General features: G+C 39.9%; 1 protein-coding gene across 2 annotated transcripts in view; it reads right to left on the bottom strand.

Annotated features, from left to right (window-relative positions):
• Klhl20 (kelch like family member 20) overlaps positions 1-16,464 on the bottom strand; it is a 44,483-nt gene extending 28,019 nt beyond the window's left edge. The window contains exons 1-2 of one of the 2 annotated variants that reach the window (XM_048421140.3): positions 16,321-16,464; positions 15,360-15,423 (exon numbers count right to left, since the gene is read on the bottom strand). In XM_048421140.3, coding sequence (XP_048277097.1) covers positions 15,360-15,382 — 23 coding nt within the window. In that variant the 5' untranslated portion in view covers positions 15,383-15,423; positions 16,321-16,464. Of the gene's footprint in view, positions 1-15,359; positions 15,424-15,962; positions 16,294-16,320 lie in introns of those variants that run through there. The other variant, XM_048421139.3, reaches the window with a different exon arrangement.
• Positions 16,465-17,805: the final 1,341 nt, after the last annotated feature.

Below are 17,805 nucleotides of genomic sequence, written 5' to 3'. Positions count from 1 at the left end.
TCACGTGATGTGATGCATTTACTCTGTTGCAGGTAGTAACAGCTGGAAACAAAGAACTGGGCTCTTCTTTCCATTTCTGATCAAAAAATGCTGGAAAAGACTTTATATTATTTGTGATAGAATACAAAAGTATAAAGTACACCAAATCTCAGTTGGGTAAAATAAATTCTGTCATACTAACAATTTTTTTCCCTCTCACTAGCAGTGAAGAAAACCCATACACATTTAATGAACAGAAGCTGGAATCACATTTCTTCCTGGTTTTGGTCCATTATCCTCTCCTGTGGGTTTAGTGTAAATGAGCAGTCACCAACAAGGAGGGATTGTTTTTCACTCTGTAGAGAATACGGAGGACGCCAGTGTCATCACTCTATGTCTAAAGTAACATTCTGCCTGTATTTACCTCCACTTGGTCACCACTGAAGTGCAGGAAAGGATGCAGTTTCGTCAAGTGAGTCCTCGAGAGTGATACAGTGAGGTGGTTCTTAGGCTCTGCATCTTTGAGATCTAAAGTTTCCTACTTCTGTTAAGAGTCCTATCTTTGGGAATCATCACCAAAGAGACCAGAGAGACTACATCCAGCAATGGGAGCAGATGCAGAGTCCCACAGTCAACATTAGGCAGAGCTCAGGGAGTCCTACAGAGGATGGGGAAGAAGGATCAGAGGAACCATTGTGGTCAGAGATGCTATAGAGACTTGCAGAGATCAAGGAGCCTGTAGGGGTCTGCCCTAGGTCCTCTGCAAATATGATATGGCTGAGTAGCTTGGTGTTCTTGTGGAATTCTTAACAAGGGGAGCAAGGGGCTGTCACTGATTCTTTTGCCTACCTGTGTGACTCATTTTCTCCTACTAGGTTGTCTTGTCCAACCTGGATGTGATGGCAGTGCCTGGTCTTACTGTGGCTTGTTTTGCTGTGCTTGGTTGATGTCCCTGGGAGGCCTGTTCTTTTCTATGGAGAAATGGTGTAAGGGTGGGGAGAGGAGGGTGGTGGGCATGGAGGTGGATCTGGAGGAAAGGAGAGGTGCAGAGGGGAAGGAGGCGGAACTGTAGTTGGATGAAATGTATGAGAGAAGAATAAAAAAAAATTCTGTCCATGCCATCAGGGCTAGCTCTCCCTCATGCACAGCACCTGGGCCAGCTCTCCAGCACTGCCCAGACAAGGGATGGAGCCAACTCTCCCACTCTCATGCCCTCAGGGCCAACTCTCCTGCGCTCCTGCCCAGACCACCAGGGTGAGTTCTACTATGCTGCCTAGGAGAGTGTAGAATCTGCTCTCAAGAATATAGTAGCCAGTGAGGGGTGGGGCCAGACACCCACTCTCAGGCCTTCAGGACTAGCTCTCCTACACCGCCTAGGTGAGGGGAGGGACCAACTCTCCTGCACTCACACCCTGGGAGCCAGCCCACCTGTGCCACCTGCCACTGTGTGTCCGAAGAGAGGCGGAGTCAGCTCTCTGAGAGCACACCCTGGAGCCAGCAGTTAGTGAGGAGTGGGGCCAGTAAAGCATGGCATTCAGACATCAACATGGCGTCAGGAGGCAGCCCAGTCCACGGACAAGCACTTGGCTTTTGTAGTAACACAGATCATGGTCATCAACACAGATCACAGCTACAGTAGGACTCAAACCCAGACATAGATCCCCAGTGCCATCCTGGGTCAGGTATCTCCATGGCCTCAGGGGGAAGCCCAGGACACAAACATCCCAGTGGTCCATGGTCTCAAAACAGGTCACAGACATCACCATGGACCCAGACATGGCCCTTGGCAGTAGTTGGAGCCCTGACATCATCATGGCCTCAGGTGGCAGCACAGTCTACTCAGATCAGTATGACCTCCAGTGGCAACATGGCCGCAGGACATCGCACGGACGGGGCGGGGGGGGGGGGGGGAGACACAGACTCCTCATACCGGCTTATTCTCACCACCATCACATCTCCAGCTCCACCTCTCTCCCTGAGCACTCTATCTTCCCAGCTCTCCACTATGGATCTGCTCATCAATAGTGGCACCTGCTGCCTCACGGGCCAGGACAGGTGCTTGGTGTCCCTGCACCACTCTCAAAAGTTTCTAGACCAACATTAGATTAGATTACTTTGGACCCAAGAATACTAAGCATAACAAGTCTTATTTAAAAGCACCACATGTGTCAGATCAGTTAGAAGCAGTCAGGTTTTACTATGATTATAAAAAAAAATGTGTAAGTCCACAGGCATTCTTTATTTTATACATAGTCTTCTGAAAGTTTAATTTTACATCAGTTGTTTGGAGGTCTGGATTTTTCTAAAACAAGAGTGTTATAAATAAGATTAGATTTAGTTGTAAAATGGAGAGTGCCTCACAAACAGCTAAAAAAAAATTAAACAACAGGCAAATAGGCAAGAAAATAGTTACATGCATTCTATTTAGTCAGGAATGTGGGTACAAAGGGAAAGGACGCCTCTCTTAAAAAGTTATTCTAAAACTTGTTGCTATTGGTTTTGGTTTTCAAGTAAATATGTTAGGGTGGGATGACAGCTGGAGCTCTGGAACTGCATTTGTATATAAATAACCACTGCTAAAGCCTGTAAGCTGGGTATTTCCTGTATATTAAGTATGTGTGGTCCAAGCTGTAGCTCCAGATCCAGGGCATCTGACATGCTCACGGGCTCGTCTGCATGTGAGCTCCTATATGAGGACACTACACACAGTGCACAGATGTACATTCTGGGAAAATACCCACACATAAAATAAAAATAAACAAATCTTTTTTTAAAGGACATGTTCTATAGGCTACAAAAATTATTTTTCTTTAAGATCTGAAACAAACAACAACAAACCCAGAAACCACATAACCTAAGTGGAGTGGGAGAGCATCTGTAAGTCACTTCAATCAGACGCTCACTGCATTAGAGAACAAGGTGTTTTGCCTGTGTGTGCATCTACAGTTTTTGCATGTTGATACTCTCCAAGTTTCAAATATGAAAAGTGTCTTTCCTCATTCCTATATTTGTTATCCTGCTCAAAACAGGTAGATCTAGATCTAGAATAAAGTCTTCGTTCTATAGATAAAGAAGCCACTGTGGTTATCTGTGACTTTCGGCCCTCAGAGCAGGTCTCCTGAAGCTTTGGGACAAACCTCGTGTGAGTGCTACAAGGAGGGCAGTTTGTAGGACCAGTCTGCAACAAAATAGAGGTTTATTATTATTATTATTATTATTAGTAGTAGTAGTAGTAGTAGTAGTAGTAGCTATGCAGATTTCTGCACTACTCTAATTCTTTAAAATTAGAACTCCAGGAACTCCACGAAGTACAGATTATTTTGATTCGGTCATCATGAAGACCTTCACTAGTAGGACATGGGAGATTCAAATAACTTGGAAAAAGAGGCCTACAAAATGAATTTCAGATGTAGCATAACAAAACTGAATTTAAGCCCCCCCTTTCCCAGATAAAAGTAAGTGAAATGATGTAAGAAGATTTTTTTTCTTTGCTTTCAGAGACAAAACTTCTTTCTCTGTAGCATTTGAGCCTGTCCTGGAACTCGCTTTGTAGACCAGACTGGCCTCGAACTCCCAGAGATCCGCCTTCCTCTGTCTCCTGAGTGCTAGAGTTAAAGGCATGCGCCACCACTGTGTGGTGATATAAGAAGATTTATTTAATTTTTTATTTATTGTTAATGTATCTCTCTCTCTCTCTCTCTCTCTCTCTCTCTCTCTCTCTCTGTGTGTGTGTGTGTGTGTGTGTGTGTGTGTGTCCCCGTACAGAACATTTGCGCTTGGAGATCAAGGGACAACTTTCTGAAGCTGGTTCTCTCCTTCCACTAATGGGTTCTGGGCAATAAACCCAGATCATCAGTCCTGAGTGTCAAACATGGACATGCTAGGTTTCTTGCCAGCCGCTAAATTTCAATATTATCTCTTAGTTTCTAAAATACATTTAAGGTTTATTATCTTTAAAAAGGTTATTTCCATTAATATATGAGAAGCAATTTATAGTTTATGATCCAGAAATGGAAGTGCAAACCATGTAGATAACCAATAGTTTATATAGCTGGCAAATAATTAGAATTAAGAAATTTGGATTTTCATAATCATTATATTGTGAACACACAAAAAAAGAGAACCTATGTCTATCTGTTATATAATATACGAAGTTTTTTTTACTCAGAACTGAAGAAAATTCACATGCGCATCAAGAAGCAACTGGAAAACGTAATTACTTAAGAGTGGAAATGTACAGGTAACCAGAAAGAAGGCAAACAAGCTGTGGTTTGTAGGTTCATGCTGTAATTCTAGCACTTAGAAGGCTGAGGTAGCACACTGTGAGTTAAAGCCCAACTCAGTGACACTACAGATCTTATTTCAAAAATAAATAACCCAAACCAGCAAACGAAAAACTGCAAACCAAAACCACTCAACACCAACCAACAAAACAAACATAACCCAAACAAAAAAGAAAAGGGGAAGGAAGGAATAAATCCAGATAAAAAATATGGCCCAGACAAAAGCATTTTTACTTAATAAACTATTATTTTATTATTTATTTTGGGGGAAGATGAAGGGAATAAGGTAAACGCTCTACCACGAGTTATACCCAGATCAGACAAAGTGACTTTCAGAGTGATGGATATATGCAGCGTTGTGTGATGGTGATACAGACGTGAGGGATAAACTCCCCAATCTCCTGAGAGGCACGCTTCAGGTCCATCTATCTGGGAGGGACTGTCTAGATTAGGTTAACAGAGGTGGGCAGGTCCCCTCAAATGTGGGCAATGGCAGTGCATGGGCTGGGGTCCTGGACTGCATAGAAAGGAGAAAGTGAGCTGAGCAGTAACATTTGTCACTCTTTTCCTGACTGAATGCAGCGTGACCAGCTTTCTCAAGCTCTTCCCAGGACTTCCCTGCCATGTAAGATGTATCCTCAAATATGAGCCAAATAAACTCCCTTAAATTGCTTTGGTAGATATTTTGTCGTACCAACAAGAAAGTAACTAATACAACAGGTGTTCATAGGTTCAAACTCATCAAAATGTATACATTAAATATGGGCAATGTTTGTATATTATTTATCAAAAGCCTAAAAATATAGTTTGCAGCCAGATAGTGGCGGCACACACCTTTAATCTCAGCACTAGGTAGGTGGAGACAGGAGCGATATGGCTGGGCAGAGACAGGAATATAAAGGGGAAGAGACAGGAATTCAAAGGAGTGTGGAGTCTGAGGATTCGTGGAGACAGGACCTTGCCCTTTGGTAGAAGTAAAAGGTCTCTCTAGTGGTTGGCTGCTTTGCTTTTCTGATCTTCAGCTTAAATCCCAATAACTGTCTCTGGTGTTTATTATTCATGCTACAAGCAACATTGTTTATGCCTGACAATTTAAAAATGGATACTTAAAGCTGAGTGAGTGGTTAAAGAATAATCTTACCACCCACATAAACCATCAACATATAGATATGCGTGTTTGGCTTACATGCATGTCTGTGCACCATGTCTGTGCCTAGTAGAGACCAGAAGAAAGAGTCAGATCCCTGGAAACTTGAGAAAAAAAGTTCTGAGCTGCCATGTGGTTACTGAGAATCAAACCCAGGACCTAAGGAAGAGCAGCCAGTGCTCTTAACTACCGAGATATCTCTCATAGCACCTAACGGTCTTGTATGTAGCAGATGATGGAAGAGAAAATGACATGGTTAACGTTCATACAGATCAAGCTTCTGAAAGAAAAACAAAATCACCATTAAGGAAGGAAGACTAATTAGAAAATTCCTATAGCACTGATATTAAATGTTGAAACCAAAGTGTTACTGCTCTGACTCAAATCATGAAGTTAATTAAATGAGATAGTATTGTTGAATTCTTATCTAAATACATCTTTTTTCAGTTAAATATAATGTTGATAAGCTAATTTTTGCATAACTACTTAGTTCTTTTAAAAGTATAACATTAAGTGAGGTGTAGTGTAGTCCCAGAACTTGGGGAGGCTAAGGATGAAACCTGAGGTACATACCAAGGCCCTATCAACAAAATACAGCACTCCCCCAAGTCTATCTTAGCATTACATGTACATATATCAACATATAAACTATGTGTTCTGATTACTATATTAATATATATTCTTTTTCCTTATTATTGTTATTTTTTTAACATACCAATCCCAGTTCCCCCTTCCCCATTTCCTCCCATTCCCTCCACTGTCCCCCACTCAGAGAGGGTAAGACCTCCCCTGGGAAGTCAACTAAGTTTGTCCCATCACCTCACTGAGACAGGATCAAGGTCTCCCCATCCCCCGCTCACTTTTCTATAGTCTCGTTAATGGTCTACTTTTCAAATTTAGAAAGTAATTCTATTTCTGTCTTGTTTTTCAAGGCGGGGTTTTGCTAAGTAGCTTAGGCTGGCCTCCACCTTATTATGATCCTCTTGCCTTAGCTTCCTACTACTGAGCTCTAAGGCATGTACCACCATTCCTGAGTCAAAGAATGGAGTCATTCTTCCAAAGCACTTAATTCTCCTTAATTCCTTAATTCTCTCCTCTGGATAAACAATTTGGAGGAATTGATCTACTGTAACAGCTCCCATCACCCACATACAAATGGCTAAAGGATTCCTATTTCCTACTTGGGTAATACTGAATCTGGATCCATGTTAATGTCACACTATCACCAAAACTGATTCCTTGGTTCTCTCCCTTAAACTTCCCCAGATTAACAGATAAAATTGTCATTCTTTCAGCTGCTCAATCCAAAACTCCTGGAGTCCCTTTCTAAACACCCTCAAACCCAACCATCAGTAAATCCTGCTAACCTACCTTCAAATAGGATCCAACTGTTTCCCTACGTCCTTACTAGGCTGAATTTCATGTTAATTTGGCTATTCCCATGTTTTTCTCATCTAGACTATTACAACAACCTTAAGAATTATAGTCTTAATTTTCTTTTGCCAGCTTATATTTCCTTCACTAAACTACAACCAGAGTTCCTTCAGGAAAGTAAATTGCATCTCTAGAGCCACCCCTGTGCTCAAAATCCTTTGAAAATGTCCACAGAAGGTTAACAAAGCAGAGCTAAGGTTGCAGGCTTTTAGGAATCTCTCCTCTCTAAGTCTTTAACCCGTCTCCTTGTATCCCCTTGCTCCCTGCTCTCCAGCTACACTTTCTTGCTGTTTGGGGACAAAGTCAAGGCTTCTTTTGCTTTAGACCTTTATTCTTTCTTCCTGAAAGTTCTTCCCCACAGATTTGTAGAACTCACTCCTTCACTCATTCCATGCATTTGCTAGATTACCAATTCGTCAGAGCATCTCTCTGAAATAACTCATACGTCTACTACTCAGAATCATTCACTTTGTTTAATGTTTCTTCATAAATACATAAAATATTGGCTCTCTCCTGCAATTAAAATGAAAGTGCTTTGAGAACAAATGCTCTGTTGTCTTCCACATGCTGCTATACCCCAACACTTGGACCCAGAGCCCATTAAGGAGCTGTTTCAAAATAAAGCAATGTCCTCCAAATCTTCTTATCTAGTTCTCATGCAAGAACGCCAGATTTGTAACTAGGGAAACACTGATCAAAACTAGGCTGGGAAAATTACCTAACCTGTCTTGTCTTAGTAAGGGTTTCTATTGTTGTGATGAAACACCATAACCAAAGAGCAAGGTGGGGAGGAAAGGGCTTATTTGGCTTACACTTCCACATCACAGTCCACCAATAAAGGAAACCAGGACAGGAAGTCAAACAGGGCAGGAGCCTGGGGGCAGGAGCTGATACAGAGGCCATGGAGCAGTATTGCTTACTGGCTTGCTCCCTGTGGCTTGTTCAGCCTGTTTTCTTAAAGAACCCAGACTCACCAGCCCAAGGGTGGCCCCACCCTCAATAGACTGGGCCTTTCCACATCGATCACTAATTACGAAAATGCTCTGCAGACTTGCCTACAGCCTGATCTTTTGGAGGCATTTTCCCAATTGAAGTTCCCTTCTCTCAGATAGCACTAGTTTGTGTCAAGTTGACATAAAAGTAGCCAGTACATGTCTCACCTCCAGGTCCATCATGTGTATGTGGGGAATAACTATACTTATTTCATAAAGACTGACAATGTTGAAATTTCTCTAAGTTAGCTCCTCTGACTCCAAGTGCAGAACTTTATTGTTACAAACTGTCTTAGACAACCAAAGTATTTAAAATGGAAATGATTTTGGAAATCTGCTCTATGTGCCTATTATTCTTAGGAGAAAAAGCAAACATGTAGTCTCATGGCTGTATTATGCTGTTCTTCTAAAATAAGATGGCATAAGAACAGGAGTCACTAGTAGGCTGAGATTTTAGCTTTAAATATTCTGGGAAGCTGTATTTAACTCTAGAATTATGTAGGTCTAGAAATTGTATTTAGTTCTATATATTTAGATATGTTTCTCCTGTTTCTGCTATTTATCTTTGTAAATGTACTTAAGAATCTAGCTTCCTTTCCTAGTCTCATCTTCTCCAGAGAGTTTATGGAAGAACTATTTTATGTTTTCTTAGGTACCTGTAATGAAAAATTAAAAGAGACCTAGAAATACACGTTTGTACCTTGCTCATACATATGCCCATGGCTTCTCTGCCTGGTAGAACAAATGCACTGCAGAAGTAAGTGGTCCATTGGAGAGTAATAAGGTATAAGATTAAAACACAGAAGAAAAGTTTCTTAGGCAGAAGGAAGAATTTCCCTTGGAGATTAATTTGCAGATCATTTGCCGGCAGTCAGGAAGAGAGGTGACAGATCATGGGAGGAATGGATAAGGATGTGGGCTATTTGCTGTGTAGAATGATGAAGCAATGAGTAAGGACTCACAGAACTACTGCTGGGTAACATTGTCAGCCAAGTGATATTCTACACCACGAACACAGTAGCATGGACTCTCTGTGGCTGGCTTTATTTGGCAATACTCACTACTATGGATCACAGAATACAAATTCCTGAATTAATCTAGAGTCGGGAAAAACAGTCAAATATTCCCAAAACCTATTACTATACTAACAGCAGTCTCCATTAAGGAATCCTTTTTCGTAAATGGCTAATTTTATACCTTTGCCTAGCAGTGTAAAAAAAAAAGTGGGTTTTTACCACCACTACTTCATTTTTTTTTAATTTGGAAATTAACAGCCTGTATTTTAAGATTTGTTTGAGCTAACTCTCATTTATAGCTATAAACACACTTGAAAAAAATAATATCTCACTGTGCTAGTTCTGCATACCAGAAGGACACCCACTAGATACTAGATCTCAATTTAATTCCAGACCAAAAAGTCTGGTTGTCTATTTAAAAAAGATTTGTTTTTATTATGTTTAATTATGCATACTTGTGCATGTGTGGGTGTGTGTGCAAACAAGTGCAGGTGCTGCAGAGGTCACAGGCATCAGGTTCCCTTGGAGCTGGAGTTACAGGTGATTGACAGTTGCCTGATATGGGTGCTGGGAACCAAGCTTGAAGGACCCGCTACAAGAACAGTATGTGCTTGTAAATGCTGAGCAATCTCTCCAGTCCCTGCCTGTTTTTAAAATTAGAAATAAGTTGTAGATGTTTTAACTCTAAGACATTTCATCACTGTTTACCAGATAAAAGTCTAAGTTCCACCCCGGTGATCAAGGAAAAAAAAAGGGAAGGGCAAGTAGCCATGAAAGTAAACTGTTTCCTTGTAAGTCAGGAAGTAGAAGACAGTTCTAGAGTACACTCAAACCTTGTCCCAACACTTCATTAGAAGAAAGCCAGGTAACAGAGCAATCTCCAAAGGAAATGAAACACAGCACTCAGTTTTCTTGTGTCCCAGAAAGGAAGAGGAGGTGTTTGTGAGCAAGGCACCGTACAGCACATGCATACCACCCTGGGGAACAATCAAATCACACTGATCTATCTGCTACTATTTTTAAGAATGCATTTCAGACTAGCTGGAATGAACAGGAAACTTCAGCTAAAGCTTTACTTGTTTTAGAATGTTTACTTGTCTTCTTTTCAGGTCCTACTCAATCATTCCAGGTACCAAGGGTCTCTCTCTCCTTGGTGTCATCCCTTCTATTCCCTTATTCATACCATAGCTTGAAGAACCTTCTGCATATTGATTGACCCATGATTTACGAAATTCCAGCATAAATCTCTTTTCTATCCATTTATAAGCCAGGCACTGCTAGTTGGTTCCTTAGACACAAAACTCCTAAAACATATGAGAACCTGCTGGAGGCTTAGGAAACTGGCTCATTGTTTTTATTGTATTGTATCCCACCAGGGCGGCACTCAATTTTTTCAAGCTGAAACCTTTGGAGTTGTTGGGTTCTCCTTAACATAGATCTACACCAGGTAATCTTTCAGTTAAACTATCCGAACCCTTTCATGTTCATTTCTCTACTATTGTTTTCTCCTTTTTCTTGCTTATCTACCACCTGCCTAGAATTCAGCTCAAACAAATCTGATCTGTATGTCAGTGTACATTGGTTCCTAAAGTAACAAAATGACAAAGGCAAACTATTTCATGGTTATGGTCTTGAATTTCACAATTTTTGTTTGCCCTTCTTCCTTTATAAATGACATAATTAAATTTAAGATACACTTACCATGCATATAACTCAGACACTTAAGTCTTACTGTCTCCCTCCCCACAAGACTTTCCTTCTACATTTCTTCTTCATTACAGTGTCCTTACTTACCCCTGTTCACTTCCATGCCCACCCTTTGCACCCCTACCCGAGCCGAGGGCCTCACACATGCAAGGCAAGTGCTGTGCCACTATGCTGAGTGTGTCTCCAGTTCTAACAGCCTTTTTATAAATTTCAAAAATTAACTTTTGTGTGTGCAGGTGTGTGAGTGTGTGTGTTGTCACAGTGCATATGTGGAGGTCAGAGGACAACTTTTGGGAGTGGGTTTTCACCTTCCACCTTGAGGAAGGATTTCTCGTTTCTGCCTTCTCAGCTTTCAGAGGATGCTCCTGTCTGCTTCCCATCTCATAGTAGGCATGCTGGAATTACAGATATGTGTCACCGTACCTAGCTTTTCATATGAGTCCTCAGACTAAACTCAGGTTGTCAGGTTGTACAAGGTAAGCACTTTTATCTACTGGCCCATCTTGCCTGTACTTAATCCCTTCTTTAGAGTTCTTGGACAGTCAGATGGTGCAGTGGATAAAAGTTCTTGCTGTTTAAGTGCAAACACTTGAGTGTGATCCTGAGAAGTATATATTATGTACATATTATGCTTACACATTTGAGTAAAAATCACCTACATGGATGTTCACTATAGAACTTGTTTAAGTGTGGTGTGTAGAAATGTCATAACACTATGTAACTATAAAAAAGAATAAGAGATGTTTATGTGTATTGGTTACTTAAAAAAAATAGAAATGGGGTCTTGCTGTATAGCCTAGGTTAGCCTCAAACTCACAATCTTCTTGCCTCAGCTCCTGAGAGTAGGGATTACAGGACTATGCCATCACACTGGCTCACAAGATAATTTGTCAAGTGGTAAAGAAACGGAGCAATGTGCACGATATGTTGACATTAATGTTTTGTTTTTCTAAATCTTTCCTTTCAGAACTATTCAGAATCCAACTTCAGCTCTAGCCAGTGCTGGACAGCAACCTCTTAGAGTCTGATCTGTAAGTCAAGGCACATTGACTCTTAAAGGGATAAAATGATAAAGGACAAACTATTTCACGGTTACGGTCTGATTTACACAATTCTTGTTTTGTTTGTCCAGCTGCAGCTAAAGAGAGAGGAAACCCAGAGCTGTTGTTGTAGTTGTTGTGTTTCCTCTTCCTCCTCCCCTCCTTCTCCTTCTCTTCCTCCTCCTCTTCTTCTTCTTTTTTTTTTTGGTTGTTGTTTGATTTTTTGAGGCAGCAGCTTGTATAGTCCAGGCTCCAAATCTGCTATATAGCTGAGTCACTTTACAGTAATGTGCCACTCAATTCTGCTTATTCAGTGCTTGGGATCAAACAGGACTTTAAGTGTAAGAGGCAAGAATTCTACCAACTGAGCCAGTATCCCAGCCCTAATATTTTTTAAGAGAATATATTCTATGCTTGTACATGAATTACAAGGCCTTAAGAATAAGAACAAACAAATGCCTTTGGGAGAAGAATAGTGGGACCTGGGGTCTGTCCTGGAAGACATCCTTTTTTGTCATTTTTGTTGTTTTAAGACAAAAATAGCCTACACTGGCCTCGAACTTGTTATGCAGCTAAGGATGACCTTGAATTTCTGATCCTTTTGCCTCCACTTAACACATGCTGAGATCACAGGCATGCACCACTATGCCCAATTGTGAATATGCTATTGTATCTTTTAAATGTAATGCCATATACACATACATACACACAGTTAAATAAATGAAACTTCTGCTAATAAAAAAGACAGCCAATTTTATAAAACTGCATAGTTATGAATTATAATACCTTAAGTATTTATATTTATCATTTCTTTGTGCTGGGAACCTTTGAATTCCAATTTTCCTCTTCTTATAAGAGGAATTCCTATAAACCTTAACCTATTGTGCTGAAAAACATTAGAACTTACTGTTCTTATTTGGGAACCTATTATTCAGTCTCCTTAAATCCCCCAACCTCTTGCTTTTTCTAGTAATATTCTATTTCTACTTATCTGAAATCAGTTTACTTTAGTTTCTACTCCTGGGAATATGCAGCTTTTTTTCATACCTGGCTCATTTCATTTAACATAACGATAACAAACTTCTATGAAGGTTGCTGCTAATGATAGGATGTCATGGGGCGGGGGCTAAATAATGGTGCATGGATGTGGTTATATAGACTTACTATTATACTTTCTCTATTCAGCGGATACTTCAGGTGATTATACACTGTGTCTGTGTGCTGCAATAAACATGGCAGGGCAGGAATCTCTCTGATACAGTGATGCCATTTCCTTTGGATATAGATATCCAGTAATGGGATAGCTAGCCAAGTGACAGTTCTAATGTTAGTTTTTGTTTTGTTATTAGGATTTTTCATAATGTTTTCTATAATGGGTAAAAAACCATATTAGGAGATAGACTATTTTGATTTGATCATTACACATTTTATATATATGTATGTTAAATTATCACACCTTACTACATAAATACATACAATTAAAAAGAATGTTAAAACTACAAAAGAAAACCTTTAATGATAATTTTCAATCTTTTCTTGTCCATAGGCCCTGCTCCCACCCAGGGAAAAGCTGGAGGAGCTGCTCATTCAGACAATTATACATTAATCATTAGGTGTCATGCATTAGGTGCAATGGGTGAACGTACAGTCTGTGAAGGAGATGAGCACGCACCCAGATAATCACAATAAAGAGTTACTTCTATCCAATTTCTTTAGCAGCAGCTGAGTACAGACCTAGCATTGCCTTGCAGGTTTCAGTTGAAGGAAAGGATAGGGATACATGACCAAAGCTTAATGTAGGCAGCACTAAGTAAAGGTAAGACTAAAGAATAGTGGGTAGGCTGGCCTCTGGCCAAGTGATGACAATAAAGAGCTATGAGTCAATAAATGATGGAATTAGAATTATACAACATCATTTTGAAGAACTAACAGTATGATGTAATAAAAATAAGACAAGCAAAAAAATTCCTCAGATTGAGTGATTAAGTGAATATTTTATATAGAAATTACTAGTAAACTAAAAATATTGCCATAACCTGGCTTTCCTTTATAAAATTTCCACACTGAGAAGGGGATCTGGGCACAAAGCCTTACCCCTAACCTAGAAGCTATTTGCAACTGAGAGTTACTGAGAGAGGAAAAGTCAGTTTTCTCTAGGTCTATCAACCACACTCCAGGGTAGGGTGGTCAACACAAAACATATACTAGTTTTCTGTTATTGTTGTTGTTGTGTGTGTATGTTTTAAGACAGAGAAAGAACATGAAAGTTGCATGGGTAGGGAGTGGGGAGGATCTGTGAGGAGTTAGGGGAGGGGAAAAATATGATCAAATGATATCATATGAAAAAAATTTAAATAAAATTTAATTAAAAATATTAAGTTCATATTTTAGCAATTACTGAGGATGAGGCAAAATCAGTGGCTTTTGTAATCATGCTAGAAAATGAAGTGGTAAAGCACTTACTATTGTGTAGTCGGTTTCTTCTAGTACTTTATAGTCTTATATGATTCATATTGTATGGTAAGATGTAAGTAGGGTAATGGAATGTGTCACCTCTATGATGTCTTTTCATTTGGACATCTTAAAGCACCTGTGAACATTTACTAATTCTAAATATCATGGCAGATACACCAATGAAGTTAACAGGGCAAGAAACAGTAAAACAGTTAAAAGCCAATTAATAAATCAACAGCAATCTGGAAAAGGACATATATTCCCACTCCTTTTATTTGAACTTTATCCTGAGAGCTTGCTGCCTCTGCCTGCAAGGTTCTGGATTTTATAGGTTTGCACAGTCATGACCAGCCCTGTTCTTACCCTGTAGTTTCTCTTTTCTTAAAAAGTCTCTGTGTTGTTTATCTTTGATGTTAAGTAACATGACAAAATAGGGTTTGATAACAATAATATGAGTTTAAACAATGAATAAATAGAATTGACTTGTTTCAATAAAGATTCTAGTATAATTTGTTAGGATGGATTGAGAAAAAGTATTATTAGTAAATTCTAGAGGCAAGAGAACCTGTAATTGTACATAGTTTCCTCACACTTCTATTTTCCTACATCTATTTTAGTCCATAATCTTCCCTTTTATGCAGCTATTTAATAAAAAATAATATACTTACTGAACACCAGTAAGATAGATAACCAAACCATAACTAGAAATGAAGTACAGTGCCTTAAAAATAATATTTTTATTTGGCAACATAATCTTCTATATATTCCCTGTATATTCTATACAGGGAATTTAATTTATAATAAGCACACAAAGCATCATGGTAACTTATGGTTATGCATAACAAAAATTACTGTGCAAAAAAGCAGATTTAAGTATTCAGAAAAATTTAAACTCTCTTTAGAAATCTAACTCCAACATTTCATTAACAAGTTGCAGAGTGAGTTGGTGCACACCTTTAATTCCAGCACTTGGAAGACAGAGGCAGGTGGATCTCTGTGAGTTTGAGATCAGCCTAGTCTACAAAGCACATTCCAGGACATCCAGAACTACACAGTAAATTCTTGTTTAAAACAACAATCAAAACAACAACAAAAACCAAGCAACAACAATAACAAAAACCAAAACAAACAAAAGAAGCTGCTAATTTCTGACATTATTAGTTTTATTTGAAACAAGAATGATTAATTCCAAGCAGGATTTAGTAAGGTTTGTGAATAAAATAATTTTAAATGATGCACCATTAGTAGCCGCTAAACTTCAATCAGTGAAATCAAAGCTTTTTTTTCCTTCTTCTTAAATGGCTTACCTGCGCATTGGCTTTCCTTCCATGCACCATGAAAAGTATCCTTCACCGTATTCTAAAGCCGTACCTTAAGCAAGAGAAAAGCAGCAACTTACTAAAAACTGTTTCTGATTTCTCCAGCAACTTTCATAATCATTTCACTTATTTCGTTTGTAATCAAGAATCTTGCATCCCGATATGTTTGTGCAGACGCACAATCATAATGGAAGGTAGTGCCTTTAAGATGACCATCATTAATTGAGGATGCTAAGTCGATTAATTATATGGAGGGTGAGGGAAAGTGTGAGAGTGGTCATGATAGCTAGTCGGTTTTGTCTGTGTTCGAAACGCGCTTGGAGTCTCTCTCTCTCTCTCTCTCTCTCTCTCTCTTTAAACTTTGCCTTCAAGTATATTTGCTGAGCAAACACTAGATACCTACAGCAGTACTAATTTAATGAGTCGGATAGGAACACTGGATCTGAAGGTTAACTTGTTGTGAAGTGACAGGGGGCAGTCCGAGGCATTTGCTTTTAAAAAACAACCCAGTTTCCAACCAGCCCGGACAGCTTGAACAAGGGCAGGGAAAGTACATCGCCAGACTAACACTCTCCCAAGCCATCGTCTTACTTCCCGAAATACTGTCCACCATCAGGATCTCGCTGGCTTCCAAAGGTAAAATGGGAGGCATTAGTGCTCACTCCCTCAGAATCCCAAGTGAAGCTGTTCAGGATGCTGAGCCCTAGCGTCCCCAGACAGCACAGCACAGGCTTTCTCTGGCGGCAAGACACCGGCAAGTAGCGCAGTCTGGCGCCCCGCAAGGCCCGACCCAGGCGCCTCAAATAGTCTCTTTTCTGCACAGACTGACAGGCGACCTACAAAGAGCTCCCCTAACCCCACTGGGCAGTTCTGCAAGTTGAGATCACAGATCTGCGGAGTGAGACCTGGAGCTCTGCTCTCCATCTCCTGCTCTAAGGCTCTGACTTACTGGCTTTGACACTTTTTTCTCTGCGGCACCTTTCGCTGCCTCCTCCGCCCTCTCTGTCTCCACCTCTGGCGCCGCTAGCGCAGGGAGGATGCGGCTCCCGCAGCAATTTCCTTTCTCCGCACCCGCCCCTATCCAGAAGCAGGAAGTGGTCCTGTCCCTAAATCCTTCCCGCCGAACTGTCCATGTTCGGGAAAGTGGTTCCGTTCTGTGTCCGGAAGTAGCTGCGCCGCTCGCTGAGTGTTTTCCAGTACCGGAACCGTTAGTGTGTCCGGATAATTTATTGATGTATTTAAAAACGGAGGTTTCCTCCTTCATCCTCCTTCCTCACCATTCCCTGACATGTTTCATAGCAAAAGCAATAGGAAGATGAAAATAGTTGCCGGAAGCTAGGAATTTTGATTTGCTTGTAGCTGCTGGGTTCCCCACCCCCGCCTTTTTATTTATTTATTTATTTTTGGATACAAATGTCCGTGATTGTGGACTGAATTCTTACCACATGCACACAAGCACTTGACTAGTTTATATCAGGCCCCTACTATGTGCAAGTCTGAGGACGCTATCACAGGTACCTTACCCTCTAGTTTTTCCTCAGCACAGTTTCAAGATATTGGAGTTTAATCCAAGATTCTGATGGCGTCCTTTCTCCTTAATTTAGATGCTTCTTTTGTGAACACACTTTAGTACTAAGAGGAAAAACGCTTTTTGTATTTTGTTCCAAAATTTTCCTCAATAATTGGCCGTCTTATTTTTACAATATATTTAGAAAGCAACCAACAAAATCGGTAGAAAGTGAGGGTTACAATTTTAAGTATATCAGTAAAAGACTGTTGCTGATTTGTTGAAAATTATACTAGACTTAACTAAATTTTTTAACTGATCTTTACATGAAATCCACAGACTCTGCAGTTGTTTCTGAGAGGAAATATACCTTTTATTAATAAACTTGTAGTTGGAGATGATTGGTCTTCAATATAAAAGAAGGATTTATGACCATCATTCATATTTTGCTGATGGCACCAAAGCATTATATAACTTGCAAAAGGGCAAGGGTACCTGCAAAGCACCTTTTTGGAATACACAGCAGGTCGGTTACAGCCTGGATTTACGTTGTCTCCCTTGGCAAAGGTTCAAAGGTTCTTGTTCATCTATATTATTGGTACTTTCAACTTTAATTTTGTTTTGCCAATCTGGTGGCTATCAAATGGTTTAGATGTACATTTCTCTCATCAATTGAAACATCATTTTATATGTGCAGCTCGCAGTAACGTTTCTTTTTGTGTGAATTGCCTAAAAGGCATCTTCAAAGTGACCCTTAGAGTCTCCCAAAATACATAGCTATAAATTTCAATAACGAGGTATAAAAACCACTAAGTAATGCTAGTAACTAAAGATGAAATTTAAGCCTATGGCCAGGGAAAAAAGTAATAGTTTCTATTTTTGACAATCTATGATTCATTCTTCAACCCACTGTAATCTGGCGTATGC

This window comes from Myodes glareolus, chromosome 5, assembly GCF_982192425.1.
Source record: "Myodes glareolus chromosome 5, mMyoGla1.1, whole genome shotgun sequence".
Classification (NCBI taxonomy): domain Eukaryota; kingdom Metazoa; phylum Chordata; class Mammalia; order Rodentia; family Cricetidae; genus Myodes; species Myodes glareolus.
The sequence above is the reverse complement of the archived record's forward strand: the minus strand, read 5'-3'. Positions and strand labels throughout refer to the sequence as shown.